General features: G+C 42.3%; 1 protein-coding gene across 1 annotated transcript in view; it reads right to left on the minus strand.

The window, feature by feature from the left end:
- LOC308291916 (fibulin-2-like) overlaps positions 1 to 24,451 on the minus strand; it is a 113,220-nt gene that overhangs the window by 21,486 nt on the left and 67,283 nt on the right. The window contains exons 6-10 of the mRNA XM_080734062.1: positions 22,320 to 22,485; positions 20,594 to 20,676; positions 10,106 to 10,216; positions 5,146 to 5,247; positions 2,010 to 2,141 (exon numbers count right to left, since the gene is read on the minus strand). Of these exons, the coding sequence (XP_080590188.1) occupies positions 2,010 to 2,141; positions 5,146 to 5,247; positions 10,106 to 10,216; positions 20,594 to 20,676; positions 22,320 to 22,485 (594 nt within the window). The remainder of the gene's footprint in view (positions 1 to 2,009; positions 2,142 to 5,145; positions 5,248 to 10,105; positions 10,217 to 20,593; positions 20,677 to 22,319; positions 22,486 to 24,451) is intronic.

Consider the following 24,451-nt stretch of genomic DNA (forward strand, 5'->3'; position numbering starts at 1 on the left):
AATGTAGACAATACTCTGTTACAAGTAGAAGTCCCATATTAAAAATGTACTTGAGTAAAAGTACAAAAGTATCGGTATCAAAATATACTTAAAGGAGTAGTTCACCCCCAAAATGACTTTTTTTCTATTGATTACTCAGGCCATGGAGAGTAGAGACAAAATTTTGATTCGAGTAAATTTACCCCCATTGATTCCGGATGGTGACCCGTTTCGAAACGGGTCACCATCCGGAATCAATGGGGGTAAATTTATTGTTATCACATTTTTGTCTTAGGAATGTGACAAAAACCAAAAAATATTATTGAACTCTAGTCTCCATGGCCTGAGTAATCAATAGAAAAAAAGTCATTTTGGGGGTGAACTACTCCTTTAAAGTGCCAAAAGTAAATTGTGCATGAAATCTCCCAAGTTCAAAATGTATGAAAAATCTCTTTGAAAATAGCATATCTACAAGCTCACAATTGTGGAGTAGAATTACTGTAAGAGTAATGAAAGCCGGAAATACTCCAGTAAAGTTAAAAGAAAAAACAATTAATTGAGTAAATGCACCACACCACAAGCCAGAGAGTAGCTCTTCATACTGCATAGTGAACGCTGCTACAGCCTTGTCTCCCAGTAATAATACGGGTCATTTTCTTGTCTGTGCGCTTCAATAAAGACATTCTATAATCACCAGACTGTGAAGCACTGAAAAGAGCCTTCATTGGCAACAGTCAACCTCCAGGGGGTGCTCATGTGATTGTGGAACCGTCCATGTGAATGATGTGCTTTCCACTGACTTGTGGCCGTTGTGTGTGTATTTGTGTGTGCGTGCGTGCGTGCGTGCGTGCGTGCCTGCGTGCGTGCGTGTTTGCGGTGCACAAATGCACTGTTGATGGGATTTACAACCTAGTTATTGTCACTGGGTGTGAGTGTTTTGGTGCAAATGTTTTGATATGGAGTTATGGCAGGACAAGGCAAGGCAGGTTTGTTTGTGTACAGCACATATTTCGACAACAGCAAGACAATTCAAATTGCTTTACGCAAAACACGAGGGAGCATTAAGACAACGTGCCAAGAAAACACACTTTGGGAAGAGTAGTAATTAAAGGCTCTCAATACGCTCAAATGAAACCATTAACGTCTGAAGCGGATTCTACAAATGGTTTTTAAATCAGTAGTTCTCAAACGTTTTCGTGCCATGGACCCCCAAAATGTATTTGGCCGCGGACCACAAATCAGAAAATGTTTCGCGCCAGGGGCCCCTAGAAGAGAACTTTCAAGATTTTACAAAAAATGTTCAAAAAATAGCAGATGTACAAGCTATCTAAACCAATATTCTAAATTCTAAGGGTTTTCTGAAAAATGTAGTGACTCTTTCTTCCATTCCTTAGCCCTTACCCCTAAACCTTTTTTTGCTTTTTTTTATCATTTTGAAAAATATTTTGAAAATAGGCTTCAAATAGACCAGGGATCTTCAACAGGGGTTCCGGGACCCCTAGGGGGTCCCCAGAGTTACTACAGGGGGTCCTCCATATCTTTGAGTGATGGAAACCTTTTTTCTCCTTTTTTATATTAAACACTTGAACCCGTGCGTCCATATTCTGAGCAAGGCGTTGTGAGCTTGTTGATCTGCTATTTTTTGGCAAAGAGGTTTGGTGTAGAGGGGAAAAAGAACAGACTAAGTACAGAGTGAAAGGTCACGTTTAATAAGTATTGACGGTTAAAGCAGTTAAATATCTGAAAACACAAATTGACACGAATCCAAAGTAAACAAAATAAACAATGAAACTATATGGAATCTATGAAAAGGTTGTGGGGGTCCCTGCTTCATCTCTCTCTCAACTAAGGGGTCCTTGGCCTGAAAACGTTGAAGACCCTGAAATAGACGATCTACATCGACACGTTGTGAGCTTTTAGTTGAAAACAGTACGACACAGATGCTTGTCCTGGGTTTTAATATGGGTTAAAACAGATCAAACCCAAGTATAAGAAGTGACGGCGCAGTGCATGAAATGGCCTTACAGTACCTTGACAGTTATCGTTGTACAGCTGGTACCCGGGAGGACAGGTGATCTGTCTCTGACACGCGTAGCTTCCTTCGGTGTTCACACAGTGCTCGCTCAGCTGACACGCGTGGCCGGACAAACACTCGTCGATGTCTGCAGAGTTGTAAAACAGAGGCATGGAGGGAGAGAAAGAGAAAAAAAAAACATACATTAGATTTATTTATATCATAGTTTTTTTTTTGTCGGTGCCTGTCTTACAGTAACTCCATATTTTGACCTGCATCCTTGTCACTCTAGATTTTAACCACTTTAAACATTATTTTATGATATATAATAGCAGATATACAAGATCTGCTATTTTTCTTAAATCATGAAAATGTGTGTTTTTTTTCATGAATTAACACCCCTACTTGATCATACTAGAGATGGGATTTATGGTTCTTTGAAGTGAGCTGGGGTCCATTCCTTTCCAAGAGCAGTTCAAAAGTCTGTCTCATTTTAGTTAGTTACTTTATAGATTTTGATTATGATTGCAAATCACTTCAACCCTATATACATTTTGGCCATATATACATTTCCGCAATTTGAAAATAGACGATCTACAAGCTCACAATGCGTCGCGTTGCGACGCATTGTGAGCTTGTAGATCTGCTATTCACAGTGTCAGGCATTATCCCTCCTTTGAGTATCTCACTGTGATGTCACCTGTGATGTCACAGTGATGTGTCAGGGGAACCACAGTGTCAGGCGTTATCCCTGCTCTGAGACAAGCTGTGCCGGTTCTGACAGTAAACTGGTCGCAATAAAAATATAAATAAAGTTTTAAAATTGTAGCCTACATTTCCTTTGTATTGTAAGTATTGCTACTCTTTCAGTTACGTAAGAAATGGCAGTGCGTCAGTGTACATAGCAGTGGCAGACAGCTTTGAAGAGGCCGGCTGTACTGTGTTGGCAGCAGGGAGAAGGATTGGGGTTAAGACCACTGGGCATTAAACACCCACACAATGAGAAACCTGTCAGCATGCTTTGCACGGCTCTCTCTCTCTCTCTCTCTCTCTCTCTCTCTCTAGCGCCATGCCGGAAAACACAGAACCGGAGGAGATGACTTAAATCAAACTCATACACCCTCACTCAGACAACTCAGGCAAGATGGAGAGAAGGCTTATGGGTTTTATGATTAGAAGAAACGATTTACATTTTTTTTTTGAAAAAGAAATAAAACAGAATGGTTGACGGACACGCTTGGTATGCCGTTGTCAATCTGCTGTGCCTCTGTGGCACCTGAATCTCTGCATTGTGATTACTTGGTGCTTTGTTAAGTGATTTGAATCAGCTGTGTAGAGGAAGTGAAGCCAGGGGCGTCACAAGGGGTAGGAAAGTGGGACTGAGTTACTAGGGCCCAAGGTGGAGGGGCCCTAGTAACTTTATCTATTGAAAAATAGCAGATATACAAGCTCACAGCGCGGCACCGAGTGCCGCGCTGCGAGCTTGTAGATCTGCTATTTTTGAAAAGTTGTGAAAATGTGTGAAAATCTTTGAATATATGTATTTTTTTAAGCGAACATTTCTAACTCAAATTTTGCTTCTGGGGGGTCCCTGGAACTAAATATTTTGAGATCGGGGTCCGTGGGCCAAATACATATCATCTTGGGGGTCCTTGACATAGGTTTCTTGCACATATTTTCACGATTTTTCAAAAATAGCAGATTTACAAGCTCACAGCGCGGCACTCGGTGCCGCGCTGTGAGCTTGTATATCTGCTATTTTTCAATAGTTAACATTCATGGGGGGCCCGCAGTGAATCCTTGTACCCAGGGCCCAGAATTTGGTGTGACGCCCCTGAGTGAAGCACACATTCTTCCCCAGTAAGCTTGTTGGGAAACTTGTGGATACAGTGCAACGTAAAGCCCGTAATGAGGAGAATGAGAAGAGGAGAACTCTGGTTTCCGTCTCCCTCGGGGTGGGTCACCCAGTAGAGGTCATCATCATGACAGTATCTCCACCAGAGATCTAGGGGCTACTGAAGAGAGCCAGCAACAAAGAGAGAGTGATAGGGAGAGAGAGAGACAGGGAAAGGAATCACAGACAGACATTCTCTACGGGCTGGGGAAGTCTGTGTGTGGTTCTCAAACGCTTCCATGTCAAAAACCCCCAGCTGGATATGAATAAGGCCACAAACCCCCATTTGATTCATACATTTGATACAAATCTTTTGTCTCTGTAACCCCCTGAACTAAACTGTAAAAAAAATCCTCAGTGTTTTAAACTCAGACGGGGTAGAAATGGAACCAAGTGTTCATTTGGGTTCATTTGGTTCCAAACTATCAATCATTTAGCTGGGGAGCCCCCGGAAACTCGCTCAAGGACCCCTCGAGGGTGCGCCCGCTGGCCTACTGGTCCAGGCGCATACCACATAGGCTTTGTGTAGCATACAGCGGGTCGCTGATTCGATTCCCGAGCCCGACCAGATTTGCTGCGTGTCACTCCCCATCTCTCTCCCCGTTTCCTGTCAGTCTATTGTCCTGTCAATAAAGGCATAAAAGCCCAAAAACATATACCACTCGAGGACACCACTACGGGAATCTCTCCTGGACAGAAAAAGATCATCTCTGGGTTAAACTATAATTTTGTGTGAGCGATACAAACTGTATGGAGCACTCGACTGTCTGTTTGACAGTCGCTGAGGAGGACGAAATGTCAGTCACCCAGGCATGTGCACACATAGACATGAAAGGGGGCTTGAGCCCCTGCCCTTTCATCCTTCTGTAAAAAGTGCCCTCTCCAGACCATGAATGCAGTTTTTACTATGGTGAAAGAAATGCAAATGCCCTCTTTCCATGCCGTTGTCCAAACTCTCCTGAACTTGAATGCAGCATCTTATGTGGTATCATGCATTGAAAATAGCCGACCTCCAAGCTCACAAGCTTGGAGGTCGGCTATTTTCGATGTTTCCACCAAAAGGCCCTTTTAGAAATGTCAGCCCCTGTAGTAGTCACTCTCCTGAAGTGCCCAAGTGTTTTTCTCTCTGATGCAAGTCGTCCTTGTTGAGCACAGACGACGAGCCCTTCTACCTTCAACAGGCTGAAGCGCGCTGGACTTCTCTTTGAATGCACGTGTGTTAATAATGTGTTATTTTGTGTGTTTTGGGGATCCTCACCTGCACAGTTCTGTCCGTCAGCCGTGGCAGAGAACCCTGGGAAACAGGAGCAGTGCGGCCTTCCGTCCACAGGGGTGCACTGTTGCACACAGGGGCCATTTTCTGAAAAAATCACACCCGTGTGAAGTGGAGCTGTGTGTGTGTGTGTGTGTGTGTGTGTGTGTGTGTGTGTGTGTGTGTGTGTGTGTGTGTGTGTGTGGATCATGTGTACCGATTTTTGTGACATTTGAAGAAAATATGTAGGAAAAGGAGCAAAAAGTGTGTTTTGGAGAAAATTCAAGATGGCGGAAAATCTATCATGGCGCAAATGGGCGTGGCCTATATGGGGAGATGCGTCATGACCCAAGGAATCCAGGGAAAAAATAATTTTAATTTTCCGACCTACGGTTCAAGAGTTACAGGCCAAAACGTAAAGTGGGGTGTTATGGCGCCACCATGCGGCCAAATGACAAAATTATTTTTTATTTAATCCTTGAAATCATTATGAACCTCCTCTCCAAGTCTTGAAACTCTAGCCCCTATGGTTTGCGAGAGACAAATAATTGAATGTGAGTTTTTGCAATTCCCATTATAAGTCAATGGGGAAAATTAATTCACTAATAAATTAATATCAATTAAACTATAGAACCTTTCTCTTAGAAAAGTAATAGCCCACGATTCCCGAGTAAGCCGGTCGATTTGACATATGGCGCGAGTGTGTGGTGGCAAAACTGTGGGACTAGTGGCGTGCCGAAGTTTAGGAAGTTCAGGCTACATACACACACACAGACAGACAGACAGACCCACACGGCCACGTATAGGGAGCCTGTGCTTCACACAGCTCCAAAAAAAGGAAGGAAAGAAAAAAAAAGCAGAGATTGTAGTCAAGTGAGAGTCACCAACAAAATATAGCCAGGGGCGTCACACGGGGGGGAAAAGTGGGACTGAGTTACTAGGGCCCAATTATTTTATACTTTAGCTATTGAAAAATAGCAGATCTACAAGCTCACAGAGCGGCACCAAGTGCGCTTGTAGATCTGCTATTTTTGAAAAGTCATAAAAATGTGTGCAAATCTTTGAATATATGTATTTTTAAGCGAACATTTGTAACTCAAACTTTGCTCCCGGGGGGTCCCTGGAACTATATATTTTGAGATGGGGGTCCGTGGCCAAATACATATCATGTTGGGGGTCCTTCACATGAAAATGTTTGAGCACCGCTGACATAGAAACATAGGTTTTTCGAAAATAATATTGGAAGGATTTGAAATACTCAAAGACTTGCACAAACGTTAAAGATTAAAAAAAAAAAAAAAAAATAGTAGATCTACTTCTCAATAGTAAGCACAAATAATGCATAATAATGCGTTCCCAGTCTAAATGGGTTAAACCCCCCCTCGCCCCTATGAAGAACATTCATGGGGGGCCCGCAGTGAATCCTCGTACCCAGGGCCCAGAATTTGGTGCGACGCCCCTGCCAATAACACAATATAGCACACAACTCAGCACAACGAGGGTTGCATGTGACGGAAGTGGACAGATCTATGGCCCTGCTGCTGGGCCTGCCAGATAAACACTAATTTATTATATCCCTCTCTCCTTTACCTCATTTCCTGTTTCCAGGTTGACCCCCTGACCTGGGCTGTATTGAGTTTCCTAATTGTGGCCCACAGTGGCGGCACCCCACCCTGGAGCTATGGAAACCACACAACAGAACGTGACCATGTCGCGGAAAGTAACCGAGTGCATTTAACCACGTACTGTACAATTTTCAGGTACTTTTGCTTTATCTTCTCGCCTATTTAATCTCCATTTTAAATACTTCTACTCCACTACATCTCAGAGGTAAGCATTGTACTTCCTACTCCACTACATTAGGCTATTTCTATTTGAAACTTTAGTTACTAGTAAGACGCCTCAGGGCAACATGCCGCGCCAATTCTTGGCCATCTGGCCAGTGATGTATACCGGACCAGTTACCCATATATGGAGATCCGGTACAGTAGTACATCCCTTTTATGCCCATACATGGAGATCCCTGTCTGAACCAGCTGCACAGATATGAGCTGTCTTCCTCCATATATGGGCATTCCCATATGAAGTCCTGTTAGATATGGGCTTATTATTGATGACATCACGGATCTCTATATATGGGCATAAAAGGGATTCTGTTAGAGTGGTTCCCATGACATCACAACATACAATATATTTTATGCCCTTGGAGATCCCTATCTAACAAGGTCTATTATTATAGTAGGCTAGAGTAGGCTACTTGTTCTTCCACCATGTGAACGTGACCCTGTACAGATGTTGATATGAACACCTCATGTGAGAAACTGGTTATCCCTGGCACTGAGATCTTTGATAAGATCTCCAGGCCTGTACAGTACAGAAGATGACATTTGCAACACAATTACCGCCCAGGAAAATATGGCACAGTTTGACGTAACCGTGTTTAGTAGAGTGGGTGTTACGCTTCTCTTCTTGAAAAAAGAACAAACAACAAAAAAAAAGGCCTCTTTAGATGCTCGGCTCAGATGCTTAACCCATTATGACCTGAGGCCTATTCCACAAAATGTCTTCTGAATCAGTTTTCTGAAAAAAACTCCTTTTCTATATCAGTGGTATTTGGCCGCCGACCAAATCTCAAATTATTTTGTCCCAGGGACCCCCAGAAGCAAAGATTTTAGTAAAACAAATTGTGTTGGCTTAAATATTATACAGTATACCGGTATATATTTATTGCATAGCTTGTTTGAATGCTTGATTCTGATTGGTCAATCGCTGAAATCAGAGGTCTGATAATTCTGGATAACAGACCGCTCCGCTCTATAACAGACCGATGCCTATAATCAAAGGCTCAGAGCACCTGTGATTATTATGGTCATTATGGAGTGATATGAGCCCTTCAGGTTGATATGCCACTTCCGCTATCATGTCAGTGGCGCATTATTTGGAATCATACCAAAGCTCCAGGTGGAGCCGCTCGTTTCACCAGCGTTATGTCGGCAGGTAGGGTTAGGTTTAAGCCCTTTGCACACAGGCGCGTTTATCCGCACGGATAAAACGGACAATTTCATTTTTTAAAAAGAAAACAATGATTCTCTACGACCTCATGCACACCGGATCCGAATTAGCCATGCGACGAGTGGCTGTGGCTGTGCGTTTTTTTCTCGATCGAACCCAGTTCGATTCGTGCGTCTTGTCGCATGCGGTAAAAAACTCATCACTCCTTTTATGACTCCTTTTGGGATCCGCAGCGCCGATTCCGCACAGCATTGCACACCAAATCCAATGCGGTTTATTCATGCCGCAAACGGAAAAAAAAACGCAACTGTCCTGTGTGCAAAGGGCTTTAGGGTTTAGTTTTATTGAGGTTAAGTTTAGGGTTAGGGTTAGGGTTAGGTTTTGTAATAGTTTTACTGAGGTTAGGGTTAGGGTTAAGGTTAGGTTTAGGTGGTCGGACCACCCGGCAGCTCCGCGCGGTGCAAAAGAAGCGCTCCCTATAGCTCCGGTTCAGCCAATCAAAAGCTTCCATGGGCGGGGTTTGCCTGGAGCTGTGGTGTAATTCCTAATAACGCGTCTGTGGCATATCAACCTGTCGGGCTCCTATCACTTTATAATGACCGCCGAGCGAGATGTTATCCCTTACTGATCACTTCCTCTACCTTTAAAATATAAGTGTGAATAAAAGTGTTAATTGTGATGTTTCCCTCTTCCCACCCTCAAGCTGTGTGGTGTGATATATATTTCCCCATTGCCCCATAAACCTCTCATTACTTTGGCATTCTAAGCCTATATGTAAGAAATTCCTTTTGAAAAGTAAATAGAGTGCACGTTAATTAATTAATGCTGTCATGGTGTTCCGCCTGGTAATAACATGTTATTACAACCAGCAGCAAACGATCATCGTCACCCAAGGCCATATAGTAATAATACATCTTAATACATCTAACTATAAAATGCACAGAATCTGTGTATGTGTGTGTGTGTGTGTGTGTGCGCGCGTGCGCGCGTGCGTGCGTGTGTGCGTGTGTGCGCGGCGTGCCTGTGCGCGCGTGTGTGTCATCTGACCGATCTACAAGCACACAACGCCTCGCACCGCACGCCTCGCACCGCGAGGCGTTGTGTACTTGTAAATCTGCTGTTTTCACTACCTTGTATGATGAAGTACAGTACTCTGACAATGGGTAACAGGGGCATGTGTTCCCAATAAGCATCGTTCCCAGCGGGCATCCCCCTAGTATCCCTAGTACTATCTAATAGACTGTTTGTCTGTCTGGGTAACGCTTGTCTTTTTTGTTGATTGACTCCCACGCTCTGTGCATCAATGTGATGTCATGGGAACCAAATCCCTTTTATTGCCATATATGGAGATATGGAGATCCCTGTGATGCCAGGGGAACCAAATCACTTTTATGCCCATATATTTGAGATCCCTGGTGTCATCAATATTAAGCCTATATCTGTGAATGCCAATATATAATCACTGTGATGTCAGCGGAACCAAATCCCTTTTATTGCCATATATGGAGATCCCTGTGATGCCAGGGGAACCAAATCCCTTTGGCCAGATGGCCAAGACATGGCGCGACCTTGCCCCTTAGGGCGAGGTCGCCCTGAGGCGTCTTACTGGTATATACCGTATATAATAATAATAATAATAATAACAATACATATCTGAAAGAAAGTGGGGAGAAATTCTGAAGGGCTGAAATGTTGTTTTCATCTGCCACGATCTGCCACGAGGGAGCGAAGCATTTCATTATTTTCAAATTCGATGAAAATTCCTCACAACTAGTTTTTTCGTTCATCTGAAGTCGTAATGTAATATGTCAATTCACAAATGCGGGTGCCAATATCAGATACTTTAAGACTTTTTTTCGACTAAAGCGGTGTTCTAATGGTTGACTTTTCCCCTTTACCGGAGTCATTTCCCCAGTGAGATGTATCTGTACTTTTCGGGGTAATTTCGTCTCACCTTCACAGGGGTCTGGAGAGACCGCGGGCGTGGTTGTCGGAGCAGGAAGTGTGGTGGGTTCCACCGTCGCCCTGTCATCCTCTCTCAGTCTGTTCTCCTCATCCGCTGACTCTACACACACACACACACACACACACACACACACACACACACACACACACACACACACACACACACACACACACACACACACACACACACACACGCGAATAAACTCATCACAGAACTAATTGCACTGTAATCAAGGACACTCAACTCCCCCCACCCCTCGATCTTCTTTAGTCTGCTTTAGAGTTTCGTTTTAAACCCATTTAGGGCCTAGAATTTTTGAATGCTTTAACCAATGAAAAATAGCAGATATACAAGCTCACAGCGCGGCACCGAGTGCCGCGCTGCAAGCTTGTAGATCTGCTATTTTTTGAAAATGTGTGCAAATCTTTGAATATATGTATTTTCAAAGCGAGCGTTTGTAACTCAAATTTTGCTTCTGGGTGGTCCCTGGAACTCAATATTTCGAGATGGGGGTCAGTGGCCAAATACATATCATTTTGGGGGTCTGACATAGAAACATAGGTTTTTCAAAAAATCTTAGAAGGATTCAAAAGACACTTATAGAATAGGTTCAAAATCCAAATTTTCACGATTTTTCTAAAATAGCAGATCCACAAGCTCGCAGCGCGGCACTCGGTGCCGCGCTGTGAGCTTGTAGATCTGCTATTTTTCAATTGTTAAAGCATAAAATAATGATACACAATAATGTGTACCCCGTTCTAAATGGGTTAAACCTTGGGCAAATGCCTCGTGCTTTTTAATCTGCAGGTACGAGGCCAAAGCAGCCACAGATTGAAAGTTGCGATACGAAAGAGTCTAAGGTGGAACAGGAAAACACATGGCCCGCAGACAAACTTTTCGCTTTTATTAGTGACTCTCATCCGTCACTGTAATTTTGCCGGAGAGCTCTGACATTACAGTCCTGTCGAGACATGAGGCCTGTGTGTTGGTGAAAGCTACCGTGGATTAAGACCTGATTTCAACTTCAGTTTGCGCGCTGGCGCTGTGCGTCGAAAATAGCCCTATCTACAAGCTCACAACACAACGTTGCACCGCTACGTGTCGTGTTGTGAGCTTGTAGAGCGGCTATTTCCGCCTTAAGGTCTACACTAGTCAGCAGCAAATGCAATATTGTGGTGCTCCGTTAAATGTCATCTTGTTGCTTAATTTACAGTTTAGAACCAGTAAGACTCCCTAAATCGGGAGATAAACGACCGCCAGGTCGCATACACAAACTTTAGAAGGCAATGGTACTCAATCAGGAGGGAATATGGGAAATGGGATAGAAATGGGATAGATGATGACATGACTTTAGAGATACTGAATGACATGACTTTAGAGATACTGTGTACCGTTTTGTGTGATTTTAAAACACAAATGTGTTTTTCAAAAATCGTCCAGATGGTGCCGCTAGATGGGACAGAACTTCAGAAGCATTTTGATGGGATGACTGTAGAGATACTGTGTACGGATTTGCGTGATTTTAGGGCAAAATCTGTAGGAGCAGTGTCCAAAAATGTGTCTTGCAAGAATCAGCCTCATGGTGGCGCTAGAAGAGGGCCATGTGAGAAATGAGAAGTGGTTTGGCAGCCAAGGAGTGTGTGTGCAAAGTTTGGCATGGATCGGGGCAACGGTGGCGGAGACATGAGTAGGGGAAAAGTGTGACGTGGCGGACAGACTGACTGACGGACGGACGGACGGACGGACGGACGGACAGACAGACTGACAGCCGGTGGAGGTTTTGATAGTAACTACGACCTGACGGTCGCAACAATACAGGCAGGCATTTGGGCAAAGTTATCCAGAGCGACTTAAGAGCGAGATCGGCGAGTAAACATGAACTTTAGTCACTATAAACAAGGTAAATACTAAATAGTCACATTGATAAGAGTGCAGGGAGATCAGTGCCTCAAAGAAACTAAGATACCATTTAAACATGTTCAAGTTTCATGTACAGCACATGAATTCCCTTGTTGTAGAAACTTGAAATGTGCTATACAAGCAAACTTCTTCTGTCTTCTTCATCTAGGCAGAATCAGCAGATGGCCAATACATAAAGTCTCAGCACGTCCCCAAACTTTTACGTTTGAAATTGCGCCAAACAAATGAACGTGGGTTTCTTCAATTGCTTATTGACTGACTCCAGCAGATTGGCTGAACGCATGTGCACGCAGCATCTCTCTGTGTCGGTCCAGGAAACGAATGCTTGTGTGTGATTAGGAGAACTATTATTAGCCGGTCGGGAGGGCTTGGCAGACAGGAAGGAACTGTCATAACGCACAACCCAGGAAAATAATATAGCGCGAATATGTGGACAAATAAAGACAAATGGGGCCTTTCCTGTCAGGACGCCGATGATTTGGAATGCCGCCGAGGATTGAATAAAAAAATAATAATGGAAAAGTGCAAAATGGCCAAGAGAAGAGCTTTAAGCCATTTAGGCCTAGAATTATTGAATGCTTTAACTATTGAAAAATAGCAGATATACCGGTACAAGCTCACAGCGCGGCACCGAGTGCTGCTATTTTTGAAAAATCATGCAAATCTTTCAATATATATAGATTTTTAAAGCGAACATTTGTAACTCAAATGTTTACTTCTGGGGGGTCCCTGATACAATATTTTGAGATGGGGGGTCCGTGGCCAAATACATAATCAGGCATTGACACTAAGGCTTGCCCACCTGCCCCCGGCAGGTAAATAAAACGTCAGGGCAGGTGAAGTTGGCTTTCAGCTTGCCCGACTGGGCAAGTGCTCATTTGAGAGGGGACACAAATGTCTATAAACACAACACGAGATATCTGTCTAAACACCTGAGCGTGGCCAGTGCGCTGTCTTCTGGTCTGTGGAATATAAAATAAGAGCTCTATTTAGCTATAATGTGCTGTTTTTACTGTTGCTACATTTAAAAATATTAAATAACAAGTGTGAAACCATAGACATATTCAATCATAGCTAAAGTATTTGGTATTTGGATTTGGAGGTATTGAGGTATGACATTTTAATCGCACAGCCCCAGAAAGTAAAGAAATAAGTGTTAAATTGAGCGTTAATTAAAATCGTACCTATCATTTTATAATGGACGATTTACTTTTCGGGCAAGTGGGCATTACCTTCGGGCAAGTAGAACATGACCTGTACTTGCCCGATGGGCAAGTGCCTCTGAGACCTTAGTGTCAACCCCTGATAATCATTTTGGGGGTCCTTCACATGAAAAGGTTTTAGCACCGCCGACATAGAAGCATCTTTTTCAAAAAACCTCAGAGGGATTCAGAAGACACTTATAGAATCGGGTCAAAATATTCAAAGAATTGCACACATTTTCAAGATTTTTCAAAAATAGCAGATCTACAAGCTCGCAGCGCTATTTTTTAATAGCTAAAGCATAACCCGGTCTAAATTGGTTAAATCAAACGTGTATTACAAACTGCCTTCATCTATGGGAGGACGCCGCTAAGGGTGCAGACTCCGACAGGCTGGCAACACGAAAAGACAGACTGTACTCGAGAAGATTCTCTAATTTGTCCATTTGTAACTCGCTGTGAGAGTGTGCACAACGGTGCCAAGTGGTGCAGAAAATGATATGTTTGGGTTGAAACAACCAAACAAAATAAACAGGTATAAAAGCTCTATATTCTGACAGTAATCATTGCTACGGAGTGTTTGTTCAGTAACAGGGGTTTCCCCCGTCTCTCCAGCTCTCTAGTGAACATTAACCCATTTAGGGCCTAGAATTATTGAATGCTTTAACCAGTGAAAAATAGCAGATATACAAGCTCACAGCGCGGCACCGAGTGCCGCGCTGCGAGCTTGTAGATCTGCTATTTTTGAAAAAGTCGTGAAAATGTGTGCAGATCTTTGACTATATGTATTTTCAAAGCGAACGTTTGTCACTCAAATTTTGCTTCTGGGTGGTCCCTGGAACTAGATATTTTGAGATGGGGGTCCGTGGCCAAATACATATCATTTTGGGGGTCCTTCACATGAAAAGGTTTGAGAACCACTGACATAGTAGTCTCTCAAGAACAGACTAACTGAGCTCCAGTTAAGTGAAAAGGACCTTTTCTTTGACGATGGCTGGCCAGATTGCTGACATAAACAAATTGGTTTTTAAAAAATTCTTAGAAGGATTCAAAAGACATTTATAGAATCGGGTCAAAATTCTAATTTTCACGATTCTTCAAAAATAGCAGATCTACAAGCTCGCAGCGCGGCACTCGGTGCCGCGCTGTGAGCTTGTATATCTGCTATTTTTCAATAGTTAAAGCATAAAATAATGATACACAATATGTGTACCCGTTCTAAATGGGTTAAATAAACTCAGCACAAAAAGAAAGGAAACTTGACTTCGGTCCATTATATCTCCCCTTTAATAATACCAATTCGTATTGTGTTTTATATCATTTTTATCGTTGATTCGTCACCTTTACAAGAAGGTACAGCTTGTAAGCATCGGACATTCGTGGAACGAGCACCACAGCCAAGCGTGTGGGTAGCGCCGACCCCAAATTTGCCAACATTCGGTCCATTATATCTCCCCTTTAATTATGCCAAATGGTATTGTGTTCATTGTTATCGTTGATTTGTCACCTTTACCAGAAGGTACAGACTGTAAGGATCTGGCATTCGTGGAATGAGCAACACAGCTAAACGTGTGGGTAGCGCCCCTCCAAAAATGGTCAAAATGGCCTGGCAGACCTGCAAATACTGTTCTTTTGGTGTTCACCTTTGGTGCTTGGAGCATTGAATGATTACACTCTCCCACAGTAATAAAGAAAAGAAAAAACAACACATATTGGCCATTTTTACACTTTGTTCATTTTAAGCTCAGTGTCAGGGAAGCCAAAAGTGAGGCGACATTCACACAGGCACGTTTTATTGTGATTAAAACGAATCCTCTAACGTATTGTCGGAAAATACACAACGTTTGGGCATGTGTGAAGATGCATCCGTATTCTTTTTCGAAACAAAGAAACGAATGCAAATCCACAAAAAAACGGTGGTTTCGATTCGCTACAGCAAACGCTTCACTGTTGGTGTGAATCCATCCGTCTCAAATACAGGCAATATAGAGCCATGTGCGGGTTAAATCCATAGTTATTTATAAAAGGTTAAATCCCCCTCCAGACTGTCCGCATTCATTAGATTTCTGACCATTCTGGCCGCCTCCTCCCCTCATTGATTTAATTTCTGATCACCGCTCCCTCGATCGCACATGGTGTATTATTTGTGAGGAGTTGCTCACAGTTAGATAAAAGGAAAGTGCCACTGGAGTCACTTGTATATTATAGGCTATAGGCCTAATATAATATAGGCCGATGTGTGGGTCTCTCGCCCTTGCTCGCGCGCGCGCTCTCTCTGTCGCTCTCTGTGCCAAATCGTGTCCAAATGGAAACGCTTTGCGCGGAACGCAGGGAGGGAGCCAGCGGAGGGCAGCCAAGACGAGGGGCAGAAAGAGAGAGAGAGAGAGAGAGAGAGAGAGAGAGACGTTCTCCTCTTCGTAAATATTCATATCTTGCTAAAGTATTTGCTGTCTGCTTTATTGCTGGTAGATTTTGCGAGTCCCTCCGGCCGCCGCTGGTTTTATTTTTTGATCGCCCGTTTACGACCGTCAACCGCAGATAAATAGGCTAACGCCTGCGCTGCAATTTTGCGGCTGCCCTGCAGTTACATTGTGAGTTGAACTTTAACTTGAAGAATGAATAAACACAGGGAGATGGAGGAGGCATTATATTATGCAGCTTGGATACATACATGTCCAATGGACAGACGTGGACGATTCCTTGTTTCGGATGACAATGTACAGTGCGAGTGCAAACGTATCAATTAAATATGCAAGAATGTAGCAACTTCACCCCTCCCATTCGCACGACTAAATCAAATTATATTATGAGAATGTGGCCGTAGAGTAAATGCCAGTAGAACAGTATTGTACAAGCCAATTTGGCCAAAATGTTGTCAGCGGCAGCGCTACCCACACGCTTGGCTGTGTAGCTCATGCCTCGAATGCCCGATGCTTACAAACTGTACCCCGTTGTGTAAAGGTGACGAATCAACGATAGAAATGATATAAAACACGATACAAATTGGTATTATTAAAGGGGAGATATAATGGACCGAAGTCAAGTTTCCTTTCTTTTTGTGCTGAGTTTACATTTTTGAAGTGGGTCACAAATTTCATAACAGACGTTTCGGGAGAGAAAACCCGAGCTCCAGTTCCAGTTTTGTCTGCTCCTTTATTTGTTTCATCACTTCCATAGTTTCAGTTGTTTAATCCTGCATCCTGTGTGAGTTCTCTCTCCTGATGGGATGAAGTTGTCACCTCAACATTTTATTTTATGTTTACTTAAGAGATGAAGAGATAGGGATACAGCTGTTATTGAAAAAACACCATAGCAGTAGTTCTAAAAAAATAGCAGATATACAAGCTCGAAGCCACGAATTGTCGCACTGCGAGCTTGTACATCCACTATTTTTGAAAAATCGTGAGTGTTTGAAAAATGTTGAATAATTTTTTTTTTTTTTTTTTTTTCCAACACACATCTTCTCTTCTGGGGGTCCCTGGCACAAAACATTGTCAGATGGGGGTCCGTGGCCAAATACATATCAATTTGGAGGTCCTTTGGCATGAGTTTGAGAACCACTGCTATATACTGTAGCAATGATTTTATGGGAATATAGAGCCATTTCACACGTTTTAACAAACAAATATCACTTATAGCTTATCACTTAAATGAACATTGTATATCGTCACTGTCGGGCAGAAACCTCGTATCTCCAAGTTTCAAATTTGTATGTTTTTTTTTCGTAAAGTAAACCCTGCTTCATCATACGAGACTGTCGCACAAAACTAGGGAAAACAGCAGATCTGGCAATTCTCTTAAATGCTGCCTTCAGGTATGACATGGAAAGAGGGCATTTCTTTCACCATAATAAAAACTGCATTCATGGTCTGGAGAGGGCACTTTTTACAGACGGATAAAGGGCAGGGGCTCAAGCCCCCTTTGATGTCTATGTGTGCACATGCCTGGTTTTAAAAGCAGTGGGCGTGGGTTTGTTAGCGCTTGTTTTTTTTTTGTATCTACTTACTGTGCAGATATCTTGGTCACTTGTTCTTGTTTTTGTTACTTTTGATTTGTTTTGTTTTGTCTTGACCACAATTTTTTTTTAAAGAATGTTATTTAGATAGGATGTTGTTTTCACAAAGTGCTAGGTTCGCTGTTTAGTTTACCTTGTGTCCTAGTTTCTTTGAAGCACTGCATTTCTCTCTACGCACTCTACTTATGTGACTATTTATTTACCACCAGTGATGTAAAGTAACATTTACTCAAGTAATGTACTTTTTGATGTATTTTTTTTTACTTCTACAAGCTCACAATGCATTGTGAACTTGTAGATCGGCTCGTGAAAGGGGACATTCTACACAATGAGTACTTTTACTTTTGGTACTTCAAATATATTTTGATGCCGATACGTTTGTACCTTTAGGTGCACTTTTAACCAAACCGATTCGGCCACGAATCGGCGGCGGAAGGCGGTGAAAAGCGTCTGTTGCCGAACGGGAGCTCATCGTCAGGTTTTCGGCAGCGGGTCGGGAACGTTATCGACCAGTATTGACCGAAAACTGGAAAACTGGACTTGCTCAGTTTTGTTGAGTCGCCCCTGGCCGTCGGTAAGATTGAGGGAGTTGTAGAATAGTTTGCTACTGCTGCAAAACCAAGCCAAAATAAGCCAGAGTCATTTCCCGTCGCATATTTTTACTAAATACCATATTCTCAATCTCAACTCTCAATCTCCACTATTCCAATCTGATCCAAAGCAAAGCTAGTAGTAGGCTAGTAATAGTGCAGCAGCTGCCTGTGTTGTTTTTTTTTTTCTTCTCCTCTGCACGGAGAACACACTCAACACAGAGTGCCTCCGAGTCCGGTTGCCAGATTCTGTGAGTGAAATAAGCGACCAGGTCTATGAAAATAAGCCCAAAAGCTGCGACCAGTTTCACCTCTGAGCTCTATTACATTAGTTATTTTATAAAATAATGTTGAAAGCAAGGCCAAATAAGCAACTACACTTCAGAAACAAGCCCAAACAAAAGCAAACTAGCAACATTATAGGAAAACAGGATCAACGTTGCTTATAACGAGCAGACCTGGCACCACTGCCATACAGTAACTACAGTCGGCGTCGTTTTTTGCAGTTCTTTGCAGTCTGTGTACAGTCAGAAGGAGTCTGTAGGCTGTTTGGTGTGGAGACGAGACACCTTTACTCAAGTAATTTTTTTAACACAATCCACACAATGGATTGTCAGAATCCGCCCTCATAGGTAGAATAAAAGTGTGGTGTGACCGTGCCCTATCAGAGTATTTCTACATTTCAGTATTGATACTTTTACTTAAGTAAAACACTTAGAGTACCTTTTCCACCACTGCTATTTACCTTGTTGCAGGCACGTGCACACATAGACATCAAAGGGGGCTTGAGCCCCTGCCCTTTTATCCCTATGTAAAAAGTGCCCTCTACAGACCATGAATGCAGTTTTTACTATGGTGAAAGAAATGCAAATGCCCTTCCGCTGTGTGGAAATCCATGCCATACGCCACATTTTTCCGGGACTTATCCAAGGACCACAATTCAATTCAGCAGAGCCAGTTCCGATGTTGCGCTGCTCAGCTGTTCTTACAGGCTGCATACGTAAAGACCAGCCCCCACCTGCCTCTGATTGGCTTACCGACTTCCGTATGTGTGACGCACGCGGAAGCAATGAACACGGAAGAGATGAAGATTCCCTTAGTTGCTCAATGCATACGCCCCCTAGCCGAAGGAGGCGTCTACCTTTCTATGTCTATGCAGAAAATAGCCGACCTCCAAGTTCACAACGCGTCGCAGCGCGACGTGTTGTGAGCTTGGAGGTCTGCTATTTTCGATATTTTCACCAAAAGGCCCTTTTAGAAATTTCAGCCCCTGCCTAACATTCTCTGCACGTCTCTGCCTTGTTGTTTGTTTACTATATGGTTCATGCTCACTCTGATATTCCAATCTCGCAATGCTAAGTGGCTCTGGATGAGAGCTAAATGCCTGAATATTAAAGTGTAATTGTAATTTGAGTTTAGATTTCCCCAGACGTGTCCGCTCCGCTGGCAGAGATCTCTGATTGTCTGGCTGTGCGAGACTACACAGCAAGTCCAAACCTAGTGATTCTCAAACCTTTTCATGTCAAGGACAGCCACATTGATTCGTATTTGGCTGTAGACCTAGACAAGTCTTAAAGCACGCCAAGAGAAATGAGTGTTCCTGTAAACATACTTTTGCAGCTCCTAGTATTGATGAGTCGATCTTGTATGGAATTGTATACATGTCTTTATATTGTTGTCGAGTGGAAACCTTGCATGTCCAAAACAGTTCCTTTTGTATTCATCATTGTACAAATTATTTTAAATTGTGAAAATAGCAGATCTACAAGCACACAACGTCTTGCACCGCGAGGCTTTGTGTGCTTGTAGATCGGCTGTTTTCACTAGTTTTGTGCGACGGTCTTGTATGATGAAGCAGGGCTTTACTTTACAAAAAAAAAACATTTTGAAAATTGGAGATACAAGGTTTCTTCCCGACAGTGACGATATGTATTGATGAATTGAATTCATAAAGGACCTCAATGTGCTTTTTGTGGTTATTTTTTAACAGAAACACATACTGTATGAAGCATATTTTTTTTTCATAAAATACTTTCGAAACATTATTTTTATTTTAGCATCCGTTTTTCAAGAAAAAGTTGACTATAATAGCTCCTTTAAATGTCATTTAGATAGCATGTCTTTTAGACAGATGCCAGGTTCATTTGTTGAGCTGGCATCCTATAGTTTATAGTTTCATATATACCTGTATAGCCTCACAGGTCAGGAGCCTATCCCCTGCTTCCTTAGCGTGAAGCAACTTGATCTACAAGTACACGCCCTGGACATGTCGCAGGGACTTAACCCCAGTCCAACCCTTGATGCTGACAGGGAGGCACTGGGTCCCATTTTTTCAGTCTTTGGTATGACCCGGCCAGGGATAGAACCCTGACTTACCAATCTCCAAGTCCACTGAGTTAGTATTTGATGTATTACCTAATGTTGACCGTGCTTACTGTAAATCGCCCTGATTAAGAGTGTCTGTTAAATGCCTAAATTGTAAACTGTAAATTGTGTTGGGACTACAAATGAAACCCATGAATTCTACTGCCCAAACTTTTAGCTCAAGGCCCGAAAGAGAAAGTACATGTTTGCCTGGAACCCCAACAAGTGAAAATCATCTACAAGCTCACAACACGACGTGAGCTTGTAAATCGGCACTTTTTGGAAAACGTTTTGAAATAATAATCATAACAGAAAAATTAAAGGGGCCCATAAAGATGTGTCTGCGACCCACACACGGGTCCCACCACCCAGTGTTGTGCTGTACCTGATGCACACGTGAAGCCGTCCTCCTGCAGGGAGAACCCAGGGAGGCACTGGCAGCGGTAGGAGCCGGGGGTGTTGATGCACCTGTAAAGAATCAAATGTTTACTGAGGTAAAAGTATCAATACTGCAATAGAGGTGAATGGCATATCAAGTGGCAACTCGAGTGGCAAAGTGAGTGGCAAAGTAAGTTTAGCTTAACTCTTATTGTGCCTATCCCGAACTAGTTCGGGATAATTATTAACGTCCTGGGTGCCTATCCCGAACTAGTTCGGCTTTTTAAAAAAAAAATGTTTTTGTAAAAAAAAAAATATATATATATATTTTTTTTTTCGAGCCGGGCCGCTGGCCGTCATCTGTTTACACGGCCCGCGAGAGCGTCGCGCCACCGATATTTACCATCCACTCCAATGCAATCCAGGATCTTTAGAGCTCATTTTCTCTGTTCCATGCATATCCATGAGGTGTGCAAGGTTTAATCATGGCTAAATCGCCTAAAATAGGGCTTCTAAAATGCTTGGTAGCCAATAGCTAACTTCAAGCTAACTTCATCCTGTCCCTGTTCATGCACAAAGGAAAGTGTTCAGGCGCGTCATGGCTGCGCACGGCTGCGCACGGCTTGTGCATATACAGCGCTTGTCTATGGTGGATTCTATGGCCATTGGGCGCCCTCTAGTGGTGAAAAGGTGGCACTGAAAGGGTTAATTTAACGTTGTTTAATGCAATCCGATAGTGTAGGACTTTTCTGTTTGGATGTATGGGCTGTCAAGGACAGAAAGTATTTTTTTTGCCACTCAATAGGCGTTCCTGCATAACTTCCGGGTATGATGATGATGTCATGCGCATAACCTCTATATAGAGAAAGTCCGGAATTCTACATTTACTACAAACGTGTTGGTATTAGGGCTGCACGATTTTCGGAAAATATCTAATTGCGATTTTATTCGTGATATTTATATATTTATTTTAACGTCGGATAAGTGATAGTTTTTTGTTAAAAGGTTGATATAATAAATTATTTTAACCAAATAAAATCACTTCACTACCCTAAGTTAAGCTTCCAAAGCTTCCGTTGAATATTTATTGAGTAATAACTTTAAAAAGAAATTGATTATTAATAACTAGGCAAATTGGCAATCATGCAAATGGTTTGATTTGGTTCAGTTATATTTTCAAAAGATTCCCTTGTATTTTGCTTATTAGCAATATAAAACGTTTTTATATTCAGTAATGGTATTGTCTGCCTCTCATTATTGTCAAGGAAGAAAGTACCGTATGTCGCTGCCTTGCTTTCATCAAGGCAAAAAATGCACCCTAAGACATACCATAAGTTTCACATGTGTGCAGGGGACGGAGGAGGGGAGCCACCGTCACACAGAAATCACTTCTGCGATTATTATGCACCTTTGTGATTTGCTAACTGCGTGGTTCCAAATCGCGTAAAAAAAAACGATTAATTGTGCAGCCCTAGTTGGTATCAAAAATAAAAAGTAAAAGTACTCATGCAGAATGTCCCATTTCAACTTTTCTGATGTATAAACATATTTTCAAAATAGCAGATCTACAAGCTCGCATTGTGAGCTTGTGGCTCGTCCATTTTCAAATTGACAAAATGTATACAGGACTAATGTTTTGCAATAATAATCAATATACAAAGTAACTAGTGACTAAATATAGGTAGTGGAATAAAAGTAAAAGCAATGTAAATACTCAAGTGCAGTATAAATACCGTGCCATGTGGTGACACAGAGAGCCCTGGTAGAGCAGACACTCGTCCATGTCCTCCACCTCAGGAGGGACCTCCACCACGGCGTTCTGTCTCTCCTGCTCCCCCTCCTCCTCCTCTCCATCCTCCCCGATGGAGAAGGCCTCTTTAGGGAAGGGGCTGTCGGACACTGCACGGTGACACAACCCACCACATTTAGAACAAACCATGATGGAAGTTATCATTCTAACTGCCACCAAAACGTATGTATATATATACCGTAAATCACCAATTAGTAGCCCGGGCGTTTATTTCGCAAAATGGGGTCGGACCCCGGGCGCTTAAAAGGGACCAGGCGGCTATTGGTAGCAGGCTTTTATTTATTTTGGCACTGGCCAGCACTGGGCCATTATTTGGTAAATTTTCAAAACTATATAATAGTAATAATAATCAAATGTTATAATAAATGTTATAATTATTATTATTATTATTTTAATTGTTATGAACACCCAGAAAATAGCACATTGCGATCTATTAGACCAGGGCCGGATCTAGCCTTTAGTAGTAGGTGGGGCAGCAAGAAATGATAGGGGGGTCACCTCCAGCCCACGGCGTGAGGCGTGGGCGGAAAAAAATGGGGGGATCAAACCCCCTAAAACACCCGAAATGCATAAAAAAACAAAGCATTTTGGCACACTTATACCTATAACACGCATTACAAACAACAGGTCTTACACCTATCTCTCTCTATCTCTATATATTCTAGTAGAGATGGACTGATTGCAAAATTCTTGGCCGGTACCGATCCACCGGTTTTATGAAGGTCTGACCTGCCAAAACGATTTTCCGATACAGATTTCTTTAGCTATGACCTAGAAAATAGGGTTGCTCCAATACCCTTTTTTCAGGCCAAGTAGGCCAACAAGACATACTTCAATTTGAGTACCAATAAACTAGAAGAACACTAATGCCAAATCAATCACAAAAGTACAATATCCATAATCACAGACAATATCCAGTCTAATATGATATGGATATAATATTGATGCCAGCTGATCATTCACTGTAAGGCCTAAAGTTAAAAATACATACTACTGTATATATTGTATAATTGCTGTGCCATTGCTTCTGTCTGTGTCACTGTTAGAGCTGCATGATTAAGGCAAAACCTTTATTTTAAAATTATTGGTATACATATTGAGATCATTTATTTCAAATATTATTAATAATATTATTATTGAATACATATTTTTTAACAAGCAAAACGATTGTCTTAAAAGCTAAAATAAATAAGGTTGCATTCATTGTCTTCAAGGTGAGAAATTTACCTTGTGTCACAGTAGTCTGACTCTAGTCTATTCCTTCCTTTCAAATATTTAAGGGCAAAATATTACCTCATGACCCTGGCTGTTCCTGTTGTTTTGGGTTGTAAAACCTCTGTAAGGGACTTAAAATGTTACATAATACATTTCTGTTGCTTAATGTACTTTGTGAAACTATCGGAGGATACTATAACGACCTTTAACAGGCTTCACCTGGACATGCATTAATTAATCCAGCGTGTGGACAGACACACATGACACCACGCAAAGTGAACTGACTTTTTTTTTCCAACAACAGAGAAACGGGAGGTGGTTTTCCTTTGAAACTGGCTAAAGTAAAGGGACATTTATAGGATGGCTTTTTCTGTCGCTTGCAACAGCTTTTGCAATGCTGTTGCTTTCTGTTAAATGAAAGTGAAAGTAAACTCCTTCTGCATGGACCGTCTGGACTGGAGGCAGGAAAGCCTTGCGATGCTTTTTTTTTTTTTTTCTTCTTCTTTGAGACTACATTGACACAGGATTATGGAATATATCCTTACATTGCAAAGGTAATCAGCATCATCTGTATTCTGTTGTAGGCTGCCACTAAGTAGACTGGCTGCTATTTGCTAATGTTTAAATTAGTCCAGAGCATCATGCTGTGCACCGGAATTTATGTCAGTGACCGTCCGGTCACCGATGCGGCCGGTTTGATATCATACCGGCCGATTTTTGATTTTTGCATGCCATCATGTTTGGTGGGGCAGACAGGGCATTTAGGGGGGCATTGCCCCCCCTTGCCTATGCCTAGATCCGGCCCCGTATTAGACCAAACCTCATTTAAAAAATATCAAG

This window comes from Nannobrachium achirus (genome assembly GCF_963921795.1).
Source record: "Nannobrachium achirus genome assembly, chromosome: 9".
Classification (NCBI taxonomy): Eukaryota; Metazoa; Chordata; class Actinopteri; order Myctophiformes; family Myctophidae; genus Nannobrachium; species Nannobrachium achirus.